General features: G+C 46.4%; 1 protein-coding gene across 1 annotated transcript in view; it reads left to right on the top strand.

The window, feature by feature from the left end:
• The window catches only part of LOC111978873 (semaphorin-6B-like), a 70,236-nt gene extending 51,923 nt beyond the window's left edge, over nucleotides 1–18,313 (top strand). The window contains exons 9-17 of the mRNA XM_024009109.2: nucleotides 471–559; nucleotides 722–939; nucleotides 9,645–9,776; nucleotides 9,877–10,026; nucleotides 10,200–10,379; nucleotides 10,633–10,773; nucleotides 11,165–11,242; nucleotides 11,375–11,433; nucleotides 14,588–18,313. Coding sequence (XP_023864877.1) covers nucleotides 471–559; nucleotides 722–939; nucleotides 9,645–9,776; nucleotides 9,877–10,026; nucleotides 10,200–10,379; nucleotides 10,633–10,773; nucleotides 11,165–11,242; nucleotides 11,375–11,433; nucleotides 14,588–15,600 — 2,060 coding nt within the window. The 3' untranslated portion in view covers nucleotides 15,601–18,313. The remainder of the gene's footprint in view (nucleotides 1–470; nucleotides 560–721; nucleotides 940–9,644; nucleotides 9,777–9,876; nucleotides 10,027–10,199; nucleotides 10,380–10,632; nucleotides 10,774–11,164; nucleotides 11,243–11,374; nucleotides 11,434–14,587) is intronic.
• The last annotated feature ends 372 nt before the right edge of the window (nucleotides 18,314–18,685 follow it).

Raw genomic sequence — 18,685 nt, 5'->3', positions numbered from 1 at the left:
TGCCAGAGGGGGGGTGTAATATGCGTGTGTGTAATGGCGGGGGTGTATGCGTGTGTGTATGGGGGGGGGTTATATGCGTGTGTTGGCAGTATGGGCGGGGGGATTGTATGCGTGCATTAGTAATGGCGGGGGGGGGTGTATGCGATGTGTGTAATGGCAGGGGTGGGGTGTATGCGTGCATGTAATTGGTGGGCGGGGGGGAGTGTATGAGTGCATTAGTAATATAATCAGGGCCCGGGGTGAATGGGGGGTGTCGGTGTACTATCTAAACAGGGTGCGTCTGGTCTTATATGAAATGTATCAAAAAAGTGATTAATACGAGTGACATGGGATCACGATCAGATACTTGGATGATTGATGTCCCAGCCGACTAGGGGGGTGTGATGCGATTGCATTATGAAATAGATGAAAATGGAAGTCTCTATTCTCTGTGTGTGTGTGTAATGGCATTTCTCTCTACTCTTTCTCAGAGCCCTTCTTTGTGAGCGCAGTGGAGTGGGGGCCTCATATTTACTTCTTCTTCAGGGAAATGGCCATGGAGTTCCATCACCTGGAGAAGGTACACAGTACACACAAACACACATAAATACACAACTATGCACACACAAACGCATGCACGCACACACACAGAAATGGCAATTTGTACATCCCATTTTGTTTATATTGTTTGTCTTGTTTATACTGTGTGTGTCCGTGTGTGTGCGTGTGTGCGTGTGTACAGGTGATGGTGTCTCGTGTGGCGAGGGTGTGTAAGGGGGACCAGGGTGGGTCTCAGAGGGTGTTGGAGAAACAGTGGACATCATTCCTGAAGGCCAGACTGAACTGCTCTGTCCCAGGAGACTCCCACTTCTACTTCAACCTGCTCCACACCACCAGCCCCATACTCAACATGAACGGCAGAGACGTCATACTGGGACTGTTCTCTACACCGCCCAACAGGTACACGCACACATACTTGCCTGGTTAAATWAAATAAAAAGTATGCGCGTATGGACATGGATCTTTCTATAAATAATGGGTCCAATCTGTGACATTGGGATCATAATGTTAAGTTCCACATGTGTACTTAAAGGAATACAGTGCCTTTGGAAAGTAATCAGACCACTTGACTTTGTCCACATTCTGTTACATTACAGCCTTATTCTAAAATGTATTAAATTTAAAAAAAATCTCAGCAATAAACACACAATACGCCATAATGACAAAGTGAAAACAGGTTTTAGAAATCTTTGCAAATTTCTATAAAAAACAACAACAGAAATACCTTATTTAAATAAGTATTCAGACCCTTTGCTATGAGACTCGAAGTTGAGCTCAGGTGCATCCTGTTTCCATTGATTATCCTTGATATGTTTCTACAACTTGATTGGAGTCCACCTGTGGTCAATTCAATTGATTGGACATGATTTGGAAAGGCACACACCTGTCTATATAAGGTCCCACAGTTGACGGTGTATGTCAGAGCAAAAACCAAGCCTTGAGGTTGAAGGAATCATCCGTWGAGCTCCGTGACAGGATTGTGTTGAGGCACAGATCTGAGGAAGGGTACAATAGCATTTCTGCAGCATTGAAGGTCCCCACGAACACAGTGGCCTCCATCATTCTTAAATGGAAGAAGTATGGAACCGCCAAGACTCTTCCTAGAGCTGGACGCCCGGCCAAACTGAGCAATCGGGGGAGAAAGGCTTTGGTCAGAGAGGTGACCAAGAACCCGATGGTGACTCTGACAGAGCTCTAGAGTTCCTCTGTGGAGATGTGAAAACTTCCAGAAGGACAACCATCTCTGCAGCACTCCACCAACCAGGCCTTTATGGTAGAGTGGCCAGTCGGAAGCCACTCCTCAGTAAAAGGCACATGACAGCCCACTTGGAGTTTGCCAAAAGTTCCTAAAGACTCTCAGACCATGAGAAATAAGATTCTCTGGTCTGATGAAACGAAGATTGAACTCTTTGGGCTGAATGTGAAGTGTCACGTCTGGAGGGAACCTTGCACCATCCCTACAGTRAAGCATGGTGTTTTTCAGTGGCAGGGACTGGGAGACTAGTCAGGATCGAGGCAAAGATGAACGGAGTAAAGTACAGAGTGATCCTTGATGAAAACCTGCTCCGGAGCGCTCAGGAGCTCARACTGGGGTGAAAGTTCACCTTACAACAGGACAATGACCCTAAGCAAATAGCCAAGACAACTCAAGAGTGGCTTCAGGATAAGTCTCTGAATGTCCTTGAGCGGCACAGCCAGAGCCCGGACTTGAACCCGATCGAACATCTCTGGAGAWWCCTGGAAATTGCTTTGCAGCAACACTCCCCATCCAACCTGACAAAGCTTGAGAGGCTCTGCAGAGAACAATGAGAGAAACTCCCCAAATACAGGTGTGTCAAGCTTGTAGCATCATACCCAAGAAGACTCTAGGCTGTAATCGCTGCCAAAGGTGCTTCAACAAAGTACTGTGTAAAGGGTCTGAATACTTACAGTTGAAGTCGGAAGTTTACATACACTTWGGTTGGGGTTATTAAAACTAGTTTTTYAACCACTCCACAAATTTCTTGTTAACAAACTATAGTTTTGGTGGGCCAGTTAGGACATCTACTTTGTGCATGACACAAGTACTTTGTCCAAAAATTGTTTACAGGCAGATTATTTCACTTATAATTCATTGTATCACAATTCCAGTGGGTCAAGTTTCAATACATTAAGTTAACTGTGCCTTTAAAACAGCTTGGAAAATTCAGAAAATGATGTCATGGCTCTAGAAGCTTCTGGTAGGCTAATTGACATCATTTGAGTCAATTGAAGGTGTACCTGTGGATGTATTTCAAGGCCTACCTTCAAAACTCAGTGCTTCTTTGCTTGACATCATGGGGAAAATCTAAATAAATCAGCCAAGAACCTCAGAATAAAAAATGTAGACCTCCTCAAGTCTGATTCATCTTGGGAGCAATTTCCAAACGCCTGATGGTAACCACGTTCATCTGTACAAACAATAGTACGCAAGTATAAACACCATAGGACCACGCTGCCGTCATACCGCTCAGGATTGAGACGCGTTTTGTCTCCTAGAGATGAACGTACTTTGGTGCGAAAAGTGCAAATCAATCCCAGAACAACAGCAAAAGGACCTTGTGAAGATGCTGGAGGAAACAGGTACAAAAGTATCTATATCCACAGTAAAACGAGTCCTATATCGACATAACCTGAAGGCGCTTAGCAAGGAAGAAGCCACTGCTCCAAAACCGCCATAGAAAAGCCAGACTACAGTTTGTAACTGCACATGGGGACAAAAGATCGTACTTTTTGGAGAAATGTCCTCTGGTCTGATGAAACAAAAATAGAACTGTTTGGCCATAATGACCATCGTTATGTTTGGAGGAAAAAGGGGGATGCTTGCAAGCCGAAGAACACCATCCCAACCGTGAAGCACGGGGGTGGCAGCATCATATTGTGGGGGTGCTTTGCAGCAGGAGGGACTGGTGCACTTCACAAAATAGATGGCATCATGAGGCAGGAAATTGATGTGTATATATTGAAGCAACATCTCAAGACATCAGTCAGGAAGTTAATGCTTGGTTGCAAATGGGTCTTCCAAATGGACAATGACCCCAAGCATACTTCCAAAGTTGTGGCGAAATGGCTTAAGGACATCAAAGTCAAGGTATTGGAGTGGCCATCACAAAGCTCTACTCAAGCCTAAGCAAAGAGGCCTACAAACCTAACTCAGTTACACCAGCTCTGTCAGGAGGAATGGGCCAAAATTCATCCAACTTATTGTGGGAAGCTTGTGGAAGGCTACATTTACATTTACATTTAAGTCATTTAGCAGACGCTCTTATCCAGAGCGACTTACAAGTTGGGTGCATTCACCTTATGATGTCCAGTGGATCAACCACTTTACAATAGTGCATCTAACTCTAAGGGGGGGGGGTTAGAAGGATTACTTTATCCTATCCTAGGTATTCCTTAAAGAGGTGGGGTTTCAGGTGTCTCCGGAAGGTGGTGATTGATTCCGCTGACCTGGCGTCGTGGGGGAGTTTGTTCCACCATTGGGGTGCCAGAGCAGCGAACAGTTTTGACTGGGCTGAGCGGGAGCTGTACTTCCTCAGAGGTAGGGAGGCGAGCAGGCCAGAGGTGGATGAACGCAGTGCCCTTGTTTGGGTGTAGGGCCTGATCAGAGCCTGAAGGTACGGAGGTGCCGTTCCCCTCACAGCTCCGTAGGCAAGCACCATGGTCTTGTAGCGGATGCGAGCTTCAACTGGAAGCCAGTGGAAGAGCGGAGGAGCGGGGTGACGTGAGAGAACTTGGAAGGTGAACACCAGACGGGCTGCGGCGTTCTGGATGAGTTGTAGGGGTTTAATCGCACAGGCAGGGAGCCCAGCCAACAGCGAGTTGCAGTAATCCAGACGGGAGATGACAAGTGCCTGGATTAGGACCTGCGCCGCTTCCTGTGTGAGGCAGGGTCGTACTCTGCGAATGTTGTAGAGCATGAAAACCTACAGGAACGGGTCACCGCCTTGATGTTGGTTGAGAACGACAGGTGTTGTCCAGGATCACGCCAAGGTTCTTAGCGCTCTGGGAGGAGGACACAATGGAGTTGTCAACCGTGATGGCAAGATCATGGAACGGGCAGTCCTTCCCCGAGAGGAAGAGCAGCTCCGTCTTGCCGAGGTTCAGCTTGAGGTGGTGATCCGTCATCCACACTGATATGTCTGCCAGACATGCAGAGATGCGTCGCCACCTGGTTATCAGAAGGGGGAAAGGAGAAGATGATTGTGTGTCGTCTGCATAGCAATGATAGGAGAGACCATGTGAGGATATGACAGAGCCAAGTGACTTGGTGTATAGCGAGAATAGGAGAGGGCCTAGAACAGAGCCCTGGGGGACACCAGTGGTGAGAGCACGTGGTGCGGAGCAGATTCTCGCCACGCCACCTGGTAGGAGCGACCTGTCAGGTAGGACGCAATCCAAGCGTGGGCCGCGCCGGAGATGCCCAACTCGGAGAGGGTGGAGAGGAGGATCTGATGGTTCACAGTATCAAAGGCAGCCGATAGGTCTAGAAGGATGAGAGCAGAGGAGAGAGAGTTAGCTTTAGCAGTGCGGAGCGCCTCCGTGACACAGAGAAGAGCAGTCTCAGTTGAATGACTAGTCTTGAAACCTGACTGATTTGGATCAAGAAGGTCATTCTGAGAGAGATAGCAGGAGAGCTGGCCAAGGACGGCACGTTCAAGAGTTTTGGAGAAGAAAGAAAGAAGGGATACTGGTCTGTAGTTGTTGACATCAGAGGGATCGAGTGTAGGTTTTTTCAGAAGGGGTGCAACTCTCGCTCTCTTGAAGGCGGAAGGGACGTAGCCAGCGGTCAAGGATGAGTTGATGAGCGAGGTGAGGTAAGGGAGAAGGTCTCCGGAAATGGTCTGGAGAAGAGAGGAGGGGATAGGGTCAAGCGGGCAGGTTGTTGGGCGGCGGCCGTCACAAGACGCGGATTTCATCTGGAGAGAGAGGGGAGAAAGAGGTCAAAGCACAGGGTAGGGCAGTGTGAGCAGAACAGCGGTGTCGTTTGACTTAGCAACGAGGATCGGATGTTCGTCGACCTTCTTTTCAAAATGGTTGACGAAGTATCCGCAGAGAGGGAGGAGGGGGGGAGGGGGAGGAGGATTCAGGAGGAGGAGAAGGTGGCAAAGAGCTTCCTAGGGTTAGAGGCAGATGCTTGGAATTTAGAGTGGTAGAAAGTGGCTTTAGCAGCAGAGACAGAAGAGGAGAATGTAGAGAGGAGGGAGTGAAAGGATGCCAGGTCCGCAGGGAGGCGAGTTTTCCTCCATTTCCGCTCGGCTGCCCGGAGCCCTGTTCTGTGAGCTCGCAATGAGTCGTCGAGCCACGGAGCAGGAGGGGAGGACCGAGCCGGCCTGGAGGATAGGGGACATAGAGAGTCAAAGGATGCAGAAAGGGAGGAGAGGAGGTTGAGGAGGCAGAATCAGGAGATAGGTTGGAGAAGGTTTGAGCAGAGGGAAGAGATGATAGGATGGAAGAGGAGAGAGTAGCGGGGGAGAGAGCGAAGGTTGGGCGGCGCGATACCATCCGAGTAGGGGCAGTGTGGGAAGTGTTAGATGAGAGCGAGAGGGAAAAGGATACAAGGTAGTGGTCGGAGACTTGGAGGGGAGTTGCAATGAGATTAGTGGAAGAACAGCATCTAGTAAAGATGAGGTCAAGCGTATTGCCTGCCTTGTGAGTAGGGGGGAAAGGTGAGAGGGTGAGGTCAAAAGAGGAGAGGAGTGGAAAGAAGGAGGCAGAGAGGAATGAGTTAAAGGTAGAGTGGGGAGGTTAAAGTCACCCAGAACTGTGAGAGGTGAGCCATCCTCAGGAAAGGAGCTTATCAAGGCGTCAAGCTCATTGATGAACTCTCCAAGGGAACCTGGGGGGCGATAAATGATAAGGATGTTAGCTTGAAAGGGCTGGTAACTGTGACAGCATGGATTCAAAGGGGCGATAGACAGATGGGTCAGGGGAGAAAGAGAGAATGTCCACTTGGGAGAGATGAGGATCCCAGTGCCACCACCCCGCTGACCAGAAGCTCTCGGGGTGTGCGAGAACACGTGGGCAGACGAGGAGAGAGCAGTAGGAGTAGCAGTGTTATCTGTGGTAATCCATGTTTCCGTCAGTGCCAAGAAGTCGAGGGACTGGAGGGAAGCATAGGCTGAGATGAACTCTGCCTTGTTGGCCGCAGATCGGCAGTTCCAGAGGCTGCCGGAGACCTGGAACTCCACGTGGGTCGTGCGCGCTGGGACCACCAGGCAGCGGCCCACGCGGTGTGAAGCGTTTGTGGTCTGTGCAGAGAGGAGAGAAGAGGGATAGACAGACACATAGTTGACAGGCTACAGAAGAGGCTACGCTAATGCAAAGGAGATTGGAATGACAAGTGGACTACACGTCTCGAATGTTCAGAAAGTTAAACTTACGTTGCAAGAAAATCTTATTGACTAAAATGATACAGTGCTGCTGAAGTAGGCTAGCTAGCAGTGGCTGCGTTGTTGACTTAGTTTGAAAGTGTAGCTGGCTAGGTAGCCTCGGTAACTGGCTAGGTAACCTCGACAATTACTCAAAACTACACAATTATCTTGACAGCAAAGACAACTATGTAGCTAGCTAACACTACACTAACCAAGTCGTTCCGTTGAATGTAATAGTTTCTACAGTGCTGCTATTCGGTAGACGTTGGCTAGCTGGCTAGCTGCTGGCTAGCTAGCAGTGTTTCCTACGTTAAGAGGGACGACAATTAGCTGGCTAACTAACCTCGGTAAATTACGATAATCACTCTAAACTAAACTACACACTCTAAACTACACAATTATCTTGGAAACGAGGACAGCAAAGACAACTATGTAGCTAGCTAACACTACACTAATCAAGTCGTTCCGTTGAATGTAATAGTTTCTACAGTGCTGCTATTCGGTAGACGGTGGACGTTGGCTAGCTGGCTAGCTGCTGGCCAGATAGCAGTGTTGACTACGTTAGGACGACGATTACGATAATTACGCGAAACTACACACATTATTTTGATACAAAGACGGCTATGTAGCTAGCTAAAAAGAATTGCAAGATCAGACAAATCAAACCGTTGTACTATAATGAAATGTAATGAAAAGTAATACTACCAGCGGTGCGAAGTGCGAAATGCGACCACTCGCTCCAACCCGGAAGTTGGAGCGATCAAAACGGTTGACCCAAGTTAAACAATTTAAAGGCAATGCTACCAAATACTAATTGAGTGTATGTAAACTTCTGAACCACTGGGAATGTGATGAAAGAAATAAAAGCTTGAAATAAATAATTCTCTGAACTATTATTCTGACATTTTACATTATTAAAATAAAGTGTTGATCCTAGCTGACCTGAGACAGGGACTTTTTTACAAGGATTAAATGTCAGGAATTGTGAAAACTGAGTTTAAATTTATTTGGCTAAGGTGTATGTAAAGTTCCGACTTCAACTGTAAGTAAATAGGATATTTCATTTTTGCTTTGTCATTACGGGGTATATTGTGTATTTTTTATTTTTTTATTTCACCTATATTTAACCAGGTAGGCCAGTTGAGAACAAGTTCTTATTTACAACTGCRACCTGGCCAAGATAAAGCAAAGCAGTGCGACACAAACAACAACACAGAGATACACATGGAATAAACAAACKTACAGTCAATAACATAATAGGRAAAAAAAGATTRATAGATTGATGTTACAGATTGATGAGGGGGGAAAAAGTTTGTACATTTTAGAATAAGGCTGTAACGTTACAAAGTATGGAAAAAGAAGGGGTCTGAATACTTTCCCGAAGGCACTGTATATGCAAATTGGCCCATAATTCTACCTATACAACAACGTAAGGCTAGGACATCCTTTAAGCAGAGTTCATACAGAYATTGATAGTCAAATTCAAGGACTTTAAGGGACTTTTTCAAGCAGTTAATTGTAATTTTCAAGGACCTCAATTGTATAATGTATGTAATTGTACATACTGTATAGGGCCAAATATAGACCCCCCCCCCCCTGCCGCCCCCCAAAAAAGCATGTAAAAAGTGTATTTTTAAAAAGTAGGCCATGACCACTAAGAATAATGCATTTTTTGGGGCCTTGCCGATGTATTGATATTCAAATTCTTATTACATTCTAAAATATGTGAGAATAATGTGGACTTGCCTGACTAAATAAATTGAATGCATGCTTGGCCATTTTTCTGTAGCCTATGTGGCCGATGCAGGCACACATAATAAAGCCATGAATAGCGGTACCATGAATCTCACCATTGCTGTTGTGAAAATGAGAATGCAACCAAAAACCAGGTTCTTTTTGTAATAGAAGTATTAGTATGGAAAGCCAAGTTGAAACCAGCATTAGACGTTGTCATCCTCACAATCACTGCACGTGATCTTATCGCAACACCGTTCAATTGAAGCGGCAGGAAACAAACTAAAGTTGCCACATCTCTCACAAAACAGATCAAAAATTAAATCAAAGATAATTATAAGGGAGCAGGAGAATTTATATATTGGCTAGAATAATTACAGACTTAAAAAGGAAATGTCTGATTTTCAAGCTTGGCCAATTCCAATACTTGAATTTCTGAGCTCCAAATTCAAGACTACCTAGCTAACTAGCTAGCTCACAATACTAGCCAACTTAGCTGCGTTGTTTCTTGCGTGCGATTGGCTGTGGTCTTGGAGACGGCACATGGCCTGGGAGACAGAGCTGCCTGTCAGGCATCRTTCAGGGCTTAAATGCCCCATGAGAACGTTGCATGCAATGTAGCAACAGGGCTCCTTGATGAGGTCATTATCGTGCATCTGAACAAATGAATGGATGATGCRTGGTACTTTTGAYTATCTTGTGATCTTGACAAAACAACTTTTATTGTGTAGTGATCAAAAGATAAATCAATTGTTATCTCGACATAAAGAGAGATTTATTTGATTTTATTAATATGTCCTCTCWGGACTTCTGTAGTAACAAGTTGTCCAGCTTATGAAGCCCTCACTGGTACCCTAGTTTTTAGAAAGACCCACATGCACGCACACATGAACACACACAGGCACACATCATATAGCTGATCCATATCTAATCCTTTCTGCCCCACCTCCCCTCCTTCTCTCTCCCTGTCTCTGACAGTATCCCTGGGTCTGCAGTCTGTGTGTTTGACATGCAACAGTTGGCTAGGGTGTTTGAGGGAAGATTCAAGGAGCAGAAATCTCCAGAATCCATCTGGACACCTGTATCTGATGAGCTTGTGCCCAAACCCAGGTACTTTCAACAATAACTCATATTTATCTTTGTGTAGTATTGTAATGGGATGTTCTATCATATTATTATTCCTTATTTTGACCCTGTTCTCTCTCTGTAGGCCGGGTAGCTGTGCGGTGCAGGGGTCTCAGTTCAGCTCGTCCAAAACTCTGCCAGATGAGGTGTTGAACTTTGTGAAGACTCATCCCCTGATGGATGAGACCATACCCCTGGTGGGGCACAGACCCTGGGTTGTCAAGACTATGGGCAGGTATGACTAAGGATACCCATGGTTACTACTGATTTTTCACTGAAATCAATGTTTGCTCTACGTTGTATACCTCAAGTGTCCTGAAATTGAGCTCACCATCTTCCTCGCTCCCTCTCCCTTCTCATTTCCCCCCTCCCTTTCCCTCTATTCTCCCCCTCCATTCCTCTCCCCAGGTACCAGTTGACAGCCATGGTGGTGGACACAGAAGCTGGTCCCCATAGAAACCGTACGGTATTGTTTCTGGGCTCCACGCGAGGGACCGTCCTCAAATTCCTCATTGTCCCCAGTGGAGACAACTCTCCCACACACAGCAGTGTGTTTCTGGARGAGGTGGAGGGCTTCAACCCTGAGAAGTGAGTACGGGAAGGGAGTTTGGCCACAATCCCTTGTTCTCGCTGCAGTCCCGTGTTTTGTCAGCTCATTATTGTGGAGATGAACTGTTTAAGTCACTATACTTGTTGCGCCATTGTTTTTTAAAACCTCTCTGTTTGCAAAGGCAGCGATCACCCTAATGTGAATCCCTCTTTTTCTCTGCTGTAAAATACTCTAAAGATGCATCTATGTCTCTCGCTCTCTTTCTKTCCSTTTCGCTCTCTCTGTCTCCAGGTGTGGAGAGGATTCTGTCCAGGCCAGACAGTTGTTGTCTCTGTCCTTGGATCGTCCCAGTCACACTCTACTGCTGGCCTTCCCTTCCTGTCTGGTCAGACTACCCACAGCACGCTGCCACCTACACTCACGCTGCATGAAGTGAGTAACACACACACACACACATTCACAAACACACACACACAGGGTTTTGTTTATGGTTTTGGCTACCCTAACCCTAGCTTGATGTTCACAACCCRGATCAACCCTAACCCTAGCCATMAATAACCCTAACCCTAGCTTAATGTCCACAYCCTGAATCAACCCTAATCTTAGCCAKAACCCTAACCCCATGTCCACATCCCAGTTCATCCYGGTTCAACTCTAGCCTCAACAACCACCCTAACCATAGCTGTATTTCTACATCCCAGTTAAACCGTAACCCTAATCACAGCCTTAACCCTTACCCTAATCTAACACACACACACACACACACGCCACCTCCATCAGGCTGATCAGATCTCCATGTGTGTGTGTATGTGTGTGTATTTAGGAGCTGTCTGACTTCCAGAGATCCCTACTGTGGCTGGACCAGAGGCAGCACCTGCTCCTTCCTCAGACCAGGCACACGGTGAGACAGCTGCCCATATAGACATAGGATCTAGGATCAGATGAATCAGTTAATTGTGTATTAATCTATTCTTATCTTTTGATGTTGATGTGCTGTGTAATCGGTTAATCTATCATCTTTGTCCTATTGCAGGCTGCCTTTTCAGCAAGACATTGATTATGGCAACTTCTCCCATCTTGGAGACTGTGGTGGTAAGTACCTTGTCTTTAGCCCTGTAGCTCTGTGGGTAGAAACTGTTCATTCTTTCACTTAATGGATGCTCCGCCTAGTGGCTCAATCATGTATTACAAGCGTTTGCTACACAGACATCAATGCAATTCAAGTGTTTGTTAATACAAAGTATAGTTTTCATTTGTCACGGTCTCAGTTAACATCTCAATCACAACCCAAGTGTACATAACATCACAATGATACTGCAGTTCATATACTGTATATTGTATGTTTCTGTATATGTGTGTACTGAACTTGCATTTACAGTGGTGACGGGAAGAAGACTGTCATTTGTAGTCTGTCAGCAAGGTGATTAGCTAGTGTGAAATGTCAGGGCTTTGATTTCCCGCTCCTCAGATCCGTGTCCTTCAGAAGCCTCCCGGTATGACTGCTTTTAATTGGTTGCTGGCTYCAATAAATGCATGTTGATTGTTTGGCAGAGGAGTGAATGTCTTGATCAGTGAAGTACAGCCTTCTGGTTCACAGCCCCACAATCCCACAGGACTAAGCCATATTCTGAGTGTTCAGCTGTCAACGACTGTCTGCTACATTTTGACAAATACTTGCCACAAAAAACATGTACRAAAGAAAAATGAGGACAAAACTCAGTATGCAAAACTTTGTGGTGCTCAAAGCTGAGATTCTGGCAGGGGCATAAGATAACGTCTTCTCCTAACAAACACTTCTCACATCTGTCTTGGTGTCAATCCGGATGTCTCTTTCTCATCAGTAAACTGTTCCAGGACCTGCAATCTGTTCCAACTCAAATTATACACTGCAATAGCATCTGTTTTATTGCAAATCTATAATCTGGGAGTGTTCTGATTGCAGAACACTCCACTACAATCTCATCTATTGTATTGTAGTCTATAACCTGCAATCTGTTCTCAAGTCTAAGTCCATAATATTACAATATCAACTCTCTAAACTCTCTGTCAGAGATCTATAACCAGCAGTGAATTAGTTCCTCTGCCAGAACATTGCAATCTCATCTGTTATACAGTGCCTTTGGAAAGTATTCAGACCTCTTCCCTTTTCCCACATTTTGTTACGTTACAGCCTTATTCTCAAATGTACTAAATAAAATGTTTTTCTCATCAATCTACACGTAATACCCCATAATGAGAAAGCAAAAACAGGTTGTTGGACATTTTTGCAAATGTATTAAGAAATAAAAAGTATTCAGACCCTCCATCATTCTTAAATAGTAAGCCGTCATTGTAAATAAGAATTTGTTCTTAACTGACTTGCCTAGTTAAATAAATAAATACAAATAGAAGAAGTTTGTAACCACCAAGGCTCTTCCTAGAGCCTCTTCCACCTAAAGGACTCTCAGACCATGAGAAAGAAGATTCTCTGGTCTGATGAAACTAAGATTGAATTCTTTGGCCTGAATGCCAAGCATCACGTCTGGAGGAAACCTGGCACCATCCCTACTGTGAAGCATGATGGTGGCGGCATCATGCTGTGGGGATGTTTTTCAGCGGCAGGGACTGGCAAAGGCAAAGATGAATGAAGCTTAGTACAGAGAGATCCTTGATGAAAACCTGCTCTAGCGCAATCAGGACCTCAGACTGGGGCGACAGTTCATCTGCCTCTCCGCTGGCCTCCCCAGGAAGGCTACATCCTCGGCAGCCAGGGCATGGTCCCCGCACCTCCATCCTCCATGCCGACCCCCAACGGCCAGCAGTATGTGGCCCAGCACCACACCCCCGGGCCGGGCAGGGCTCAGCAGAGATGGGAACTGGGGAGAGGAGAGCTACACGTCTGGAGGAAACCGGTGAAGCATGATGGTGGCGGCATCATGCTGTGGGGATGTTTTTCAGCGGCAGGGTTTGGCAAAGGCAAAGATGAATAAAGCAAAGTACAGAGAGATCCTTGATGAAAACCTGCTCCAGAGTGATCAGGACCTCAGACTGGGGTGACGGTTCACCTTACAACAGGACAACGTCCCTAAGCACACAGCCAAGACAACGCAGGAGTAGATTCGGGACAACTCTCTTAATGTCCTTGAGTGGCCCAGCCAGAGCCCGAGCCCGATCTGACATCTCTGGAGAGACCTGAAAATGGCTGTGCAGCGACACTCCCCATCCAACTTGACAGAGCTTGAGAGGATTTGCAGAKAAGAATGGGAGAAACTCCCCAAATACAGGTGTGCCAAGCTTGTAGCGTCATACCGAAGAAGACTCGAGGCTGTAATCGCTGCCAAAGGTGCTTCAACAAAGTACTGAGTAAAGGGTCTGAATATTTATGTAAATGTTATATTACATTTCTTTATTTTTAATACATTTGCAAACATTTCTAAAAACCTATTTTTGCTTTGTCATTATGGGGTATTGTGTATAGATTGATGAGGGGGGAAAAAAACATTTAATTTAATTTAGAATAAGGCTGTAACGTAACAAAATGTGGAAAAGGCAAAGGGTCTGATTTACTTTCAGAATGCACTGTATATCACTCTCTAGAACTTGACCCCTTCTAGTTCCAGAACTTTTGCTTTCTACCTCAGATATAGGCCAGTTTACTGCAGTCAGCCTGTTCCATAGAGAGTAGTGAAAGCATGAAGCCAGACCCAGAACTATGGGTCCAGGGCCTGGCAGACATCTGCTGTGTCTGTGCAGATGGGAGTGATTAGAGCGGTGGAAATATTTACCAAAATAAATGATGTATTTTAGGGAGAAACTCACTGGCCAGCCCAGATCCTTCCTGAACACAGAATGGAAATTTTGAGCGGAGTCTGTTTTAGTGTTTTCCCTTCTTACTGATGACAARTGCAGCTTTCAGCCCAGCCAGCAGAACCCCAAGGATGTGCTGGAGAAAGCGCCAAAAAGGATAAGGAGATGCTTATCTTYTGCAAATGTACAATGTTATGATAGATTACTGTAACACAGAATAAGATTATGCTCTTGGATAATAAAATATAGCAATATCATCTTTGAGATCCGGCAAATCATGTTTAGATCTAAACGTGACAATAACAAAAGCATGGGTCATAAAGGAGAATGGAAACGAAAAAGTAGAGGAGAGTGAAGGACTGTAGAGTGAGAACCTGTTCATGCTGTAACGTTAAGTGGATTTTATCTTCTCTCTTGCCATTAACCTTATGATTCCTTTCATCTCCCCTCTCCCCTTCAGGTGTCATACAGCAGAGTCTGCTGGTCGAGCCGGAGAGTCTGGTCTCCCTCAACCTGCTGGTGGCGTCTGCAATCTCGGCCTTCACCATCGGGGCGATGCTATCAGGCCTGGCCGTCTGCTGGATCATGGCTCACAAGCCCAGCAACCGACGCCACGCTAGCAACACCAGCCAGTCCAGCATCCAGCGCCGGGAGAGGGGGATGTTGACGTCAGGAGGAGGGATGGGAGGATCGGTCCTCAGTGTGACCCGTCAGGGAGGAGGGGATAGACCTTGTTCTCAGGGCGGGGAGACCCTGTTTGTGATGCCCAACGGATGGGTGAAGTCCGGGGAGCTGGACCCAGGGTTCTTGCCCACGCCAGAGCACACGCCCCAGCAGAAGAGACGCGGGCTCAGGCTTTCCGATTCTGGATCAGGGGGGTGGGACAACAGCCAGACCTACCTGGGAGGGAGCACCATGGGGCTGGCATCCCCCTGCCCTCTCCCTTGCCCCCCACACCCCTCCACTGCTGTCTACCTGACCACCAGACTCTTCCAGGGTGGAGGAGGTGGGAGACATGGGGGTGAGGAGCGAGGAAGAGAAGGGGAGACGCCTCGCCAGCACTACGTGTGCCTCAGCAAGCCCTGGGGGGAGAAGGGGAGGAGTGGGACCCCAAAGTCGGCACTTCGCAAGTCGGCAGGGGAGTACGTGTACCCCATGACCCCCCAGGACTCCCCGAATAGGAGGAGGGTGGTGTCAGCCCCCAGCGCCCACATGGAGTTTGGGGAGCCCCTGCCTCTCCGTTGGCCTCCACAGGAAGGCTACATCCTCAGCAGCCAGGGCATGGTCCCCGCACCTCCATCCTCCATGCCGACCCCCAACGGCCAGCAGTATGTGGCCCAGCACCACACCCCCGGGCCGGGCAGGGCTCAGCTGAGAGGGGAACTGGGGAGAGGAGAGCTGGGGGAGCTGGTGGATCTCAGCCAGCTGCTGAGTAAGAAGAGTTCCAATGAGAGGACTCACAACGGGCAGTGAAAAAGAGAGTGAAACGCAGGGAAGGACCCCGGTCACTGCTTAAGACCATATCAGTCTCTTTCTACATCTCTCTCCTTCTCTCTGTCCTACCTTTTCTCTCCCTCCCTCTCTCTTTCTTTCTCTCTCTGTCTCTCTGTCTCTGTCCCTCATTGTCATTCAGTCCTGATATCTCTGTATCTTACTGGTGGACTCCTGAGGCTGTTCTTTCTGTGACTGGTTACTACTGCTGTCACTCAGATCCTGCTTGGCTGTGATTAGCCAGAGAAAATGAGATTGTTGCTGTGTCTGCCTATCCACTCAAGCTGCTTAAAGAGGGGAGGAGGCGAGAAAGAGAGAAAGGGGAGCGAGAGATAGGAATTGAAAGAGAGGTGAGAAAGAGGGAAAGAGAGAGGGGAGGAGGCCGAGAAAGAGAGAAAGGGGAGCGAGAGATAGGGATTGAAAGAGAGGTGAGAAAGAGGGAAAGAGAGAGGGGAGGAGGCCGAGAAAGAGAGAAAGGAGAGCGAGAGAGAGGGATTGAAAGAGAGGTGAGAAAGAGGGAAAGAGTGAGGGGAAGGAAGGAAGACTTTGCTAGACAGTGGAATTCTTACAAAGAAAACATGCTGAGAGAGAACCATAAGCAGGAAGCAACATGCAAAGAGACCCAGAGACAGACACTTGCCGACAGCCTTACCTGTGCTTCAAACAGGCCAAAAAGGACTAACCAAACAACATGGCCACTATCAGGTGTCAGAAGACGAGACCTAGGAGACTTCATTCCTACACAATGCACTCTGTCCAACTTCCAGTACAGACTGAGTGGCACTCACACATGAATTAGAAAGATATTACTTTGAAGAATCTTACTGAAGGTGAATGAAACAGACACTGTTCAGCCTCAGTGTGCAGGAAAACACTGAGGTCATTCTGACTCTGAACGTGAAGAGAATACCTGATGAAGAGTGTCGAAAGGAAGTGGCAATGAAGATTTAATAGCCTACCCTCCAGCAGCCTCCTGACACACACACACACACACACACACACACACACACACACACACACACACACACACACACACACACACACACACACACACAGAGAGAGAGAGATTTACAGATCAGTTTTAATAAGCCTGGTCAGGGGGCCATATATTCCCAGTGTATGTGAGGTGAGAGGGGCCGTACTGTACTGCTCCTAACCTGTCTCACTGGGACTATAACCCACTTTTACTGAGCTACGGGAAAGGAGGAGAGTCGGACTGGAATGTCAGCACTATTTCTGCCAACCAGGCGTTCTCTCTAATGACGCCATTTCATCCATCCATCCACTCCTTCCACTCCATGTTTTTTTTAATGGCAAATCATTTTAGAGCCGATGCGACGTGTGGAGAGAAGGATAGAGAATTAGGTTGGGCAGTCTGTCTGTGTGTGTGTGTGTGTGTGTGTGTGTGTGTGTGTGTGTGTGTGTGTGTGTGTGTGTGTGTGTGTGTGTGTGTGCGTGCGTGCGTGCATCCTGCGCCCTGTGTCTGTATGCGGAGGTGCACTGACTATGCGTGTGTGTGACAGTCACTGTTGTTGTGATTAAACAACTGTCCTGCCGCTTACTCATCAATGTTAATGGTTATTTTCATAGAACTCAAATGGCACCATATATTCTACCCATCAAAGTGTCTAATAAAATACTTGCCATTACGTTAAGCAGACATGGGGAGAGGGATAGATAGAAAGACAGAGATAAGTAGAAAGACTGGAGGATAGAGAGACAAACAGAAAGGCAGAGTGAGAAAGAGAGAGGCAACATGGAGACAAGAAAGAAGATAGGATCTGCCATTCTCAAGTCATCAGAGACACAGCTCCAGTCACAATCAGAAACACGTTTTGTTCAGTTCTGTTGTGAACCTGAGCAGCAATGACTTGTATATAAAGACACGTGTGACTCAACCCCAGATGTCTGTGTTACCATTGGTGGAGCACAATGACGACAGCACTCAGACAGGTCATGACTCAAATCACACCCTATTGTCTATATAGTGGTCAAATGTATTGCACTGAATGGGAAATATGGTGTTGTTTGAGATGCAGCCACAGTAAGAAACACACTCATAAACACCATGCCGATGTCTTTTCTCCCTCTGTGTCAATACAATGTGTGCCAATATTCTGAACTGTACTTTCGGGTGACATATCACGTGACCACTGAAACAAAAAGGAACCATTTTCAAGTGCCATAAAAACCATGTCAATTCATTTGATACCTTATATATTTGATACTGTGATGTTGTATAATTTGTTCGAATGTGTACAGTGTTACTTCCTGTGTGCACCGATGAGGAACTTCACAATGTCGCCTTCAGATAAGCCCACTGAATGTTTGTTTTCTTTCGTAAATCTTTTGCCTTTGCTGCTCTCGTGCATTTCAGGCATATCCATTTCAAATGCTAGTGACACTGAAAATCTGTTTATAAACCACTTATGAACATTAGTACAGAATTTGGTTCAGTTGTTACTGAAATGTGCTAGCATTGTATTGGTTGTTTTCTCCCACACCAACAAACAGGCATACTGTGGAACCTTCAAGTCAAAGGCTACTTCCTGAATGAATATATATRTACTAATTTGCTCATAAAACTGTGCAGTAATAATACATCATGGAAAAGCACAACTTTTATTTTTCTTATTTGAAAAGGAGTTGTACTGTTATCTAATGCATATCCTTGTAAATATTTGATTTGAATGTATCTTACCCGTTTTGGTTTTAATGATTCTTGTTTTCTTACTTGACACGGGCCTTTCTCTTTGACGTGTGAGTTTTTGTTGACTACGTTGTGAATGAGCTGTAAATACACTACGTGCAGTATTTACCTTTGACGAAATGCTGAGGCTAGCTGTTTTCCTTCTAAAGAGTAGATTCGCAGGCTTGTCCTGCTGAGCTGAATTTAAAAAGGTATCCAGTTGACTTGTGACTTACCGGGCGGCTGTGCACCACACACACACACACACACACCACACACACACACACACCACCACACACACACACACAACACACACACACACAACACACACACCACACACACACCACACACCACACACACACACAGACAGACACCACA

Source organism: Salvelinus sp. IW2-2015, linkage group LG19 (assembly GCF_002910315.2).
Source record: "Salvelinus sp. IW2-2015 linkage group LG19, ASM291031v2, whole genome shotgun sequence".
NCBI classification, from domain to species: Eukaryota; Metazoa; Chordata; class Actinopteri; order Salmoniformes; family Salmonidae; genus Salvelinus; species Salvelinus sp. IW2-2015.
The sequence above is the reverse complement of the archived record's forward strand: the minus strand, read 5'-3'. Positions and strand labels throughout refer to the sequence as shown.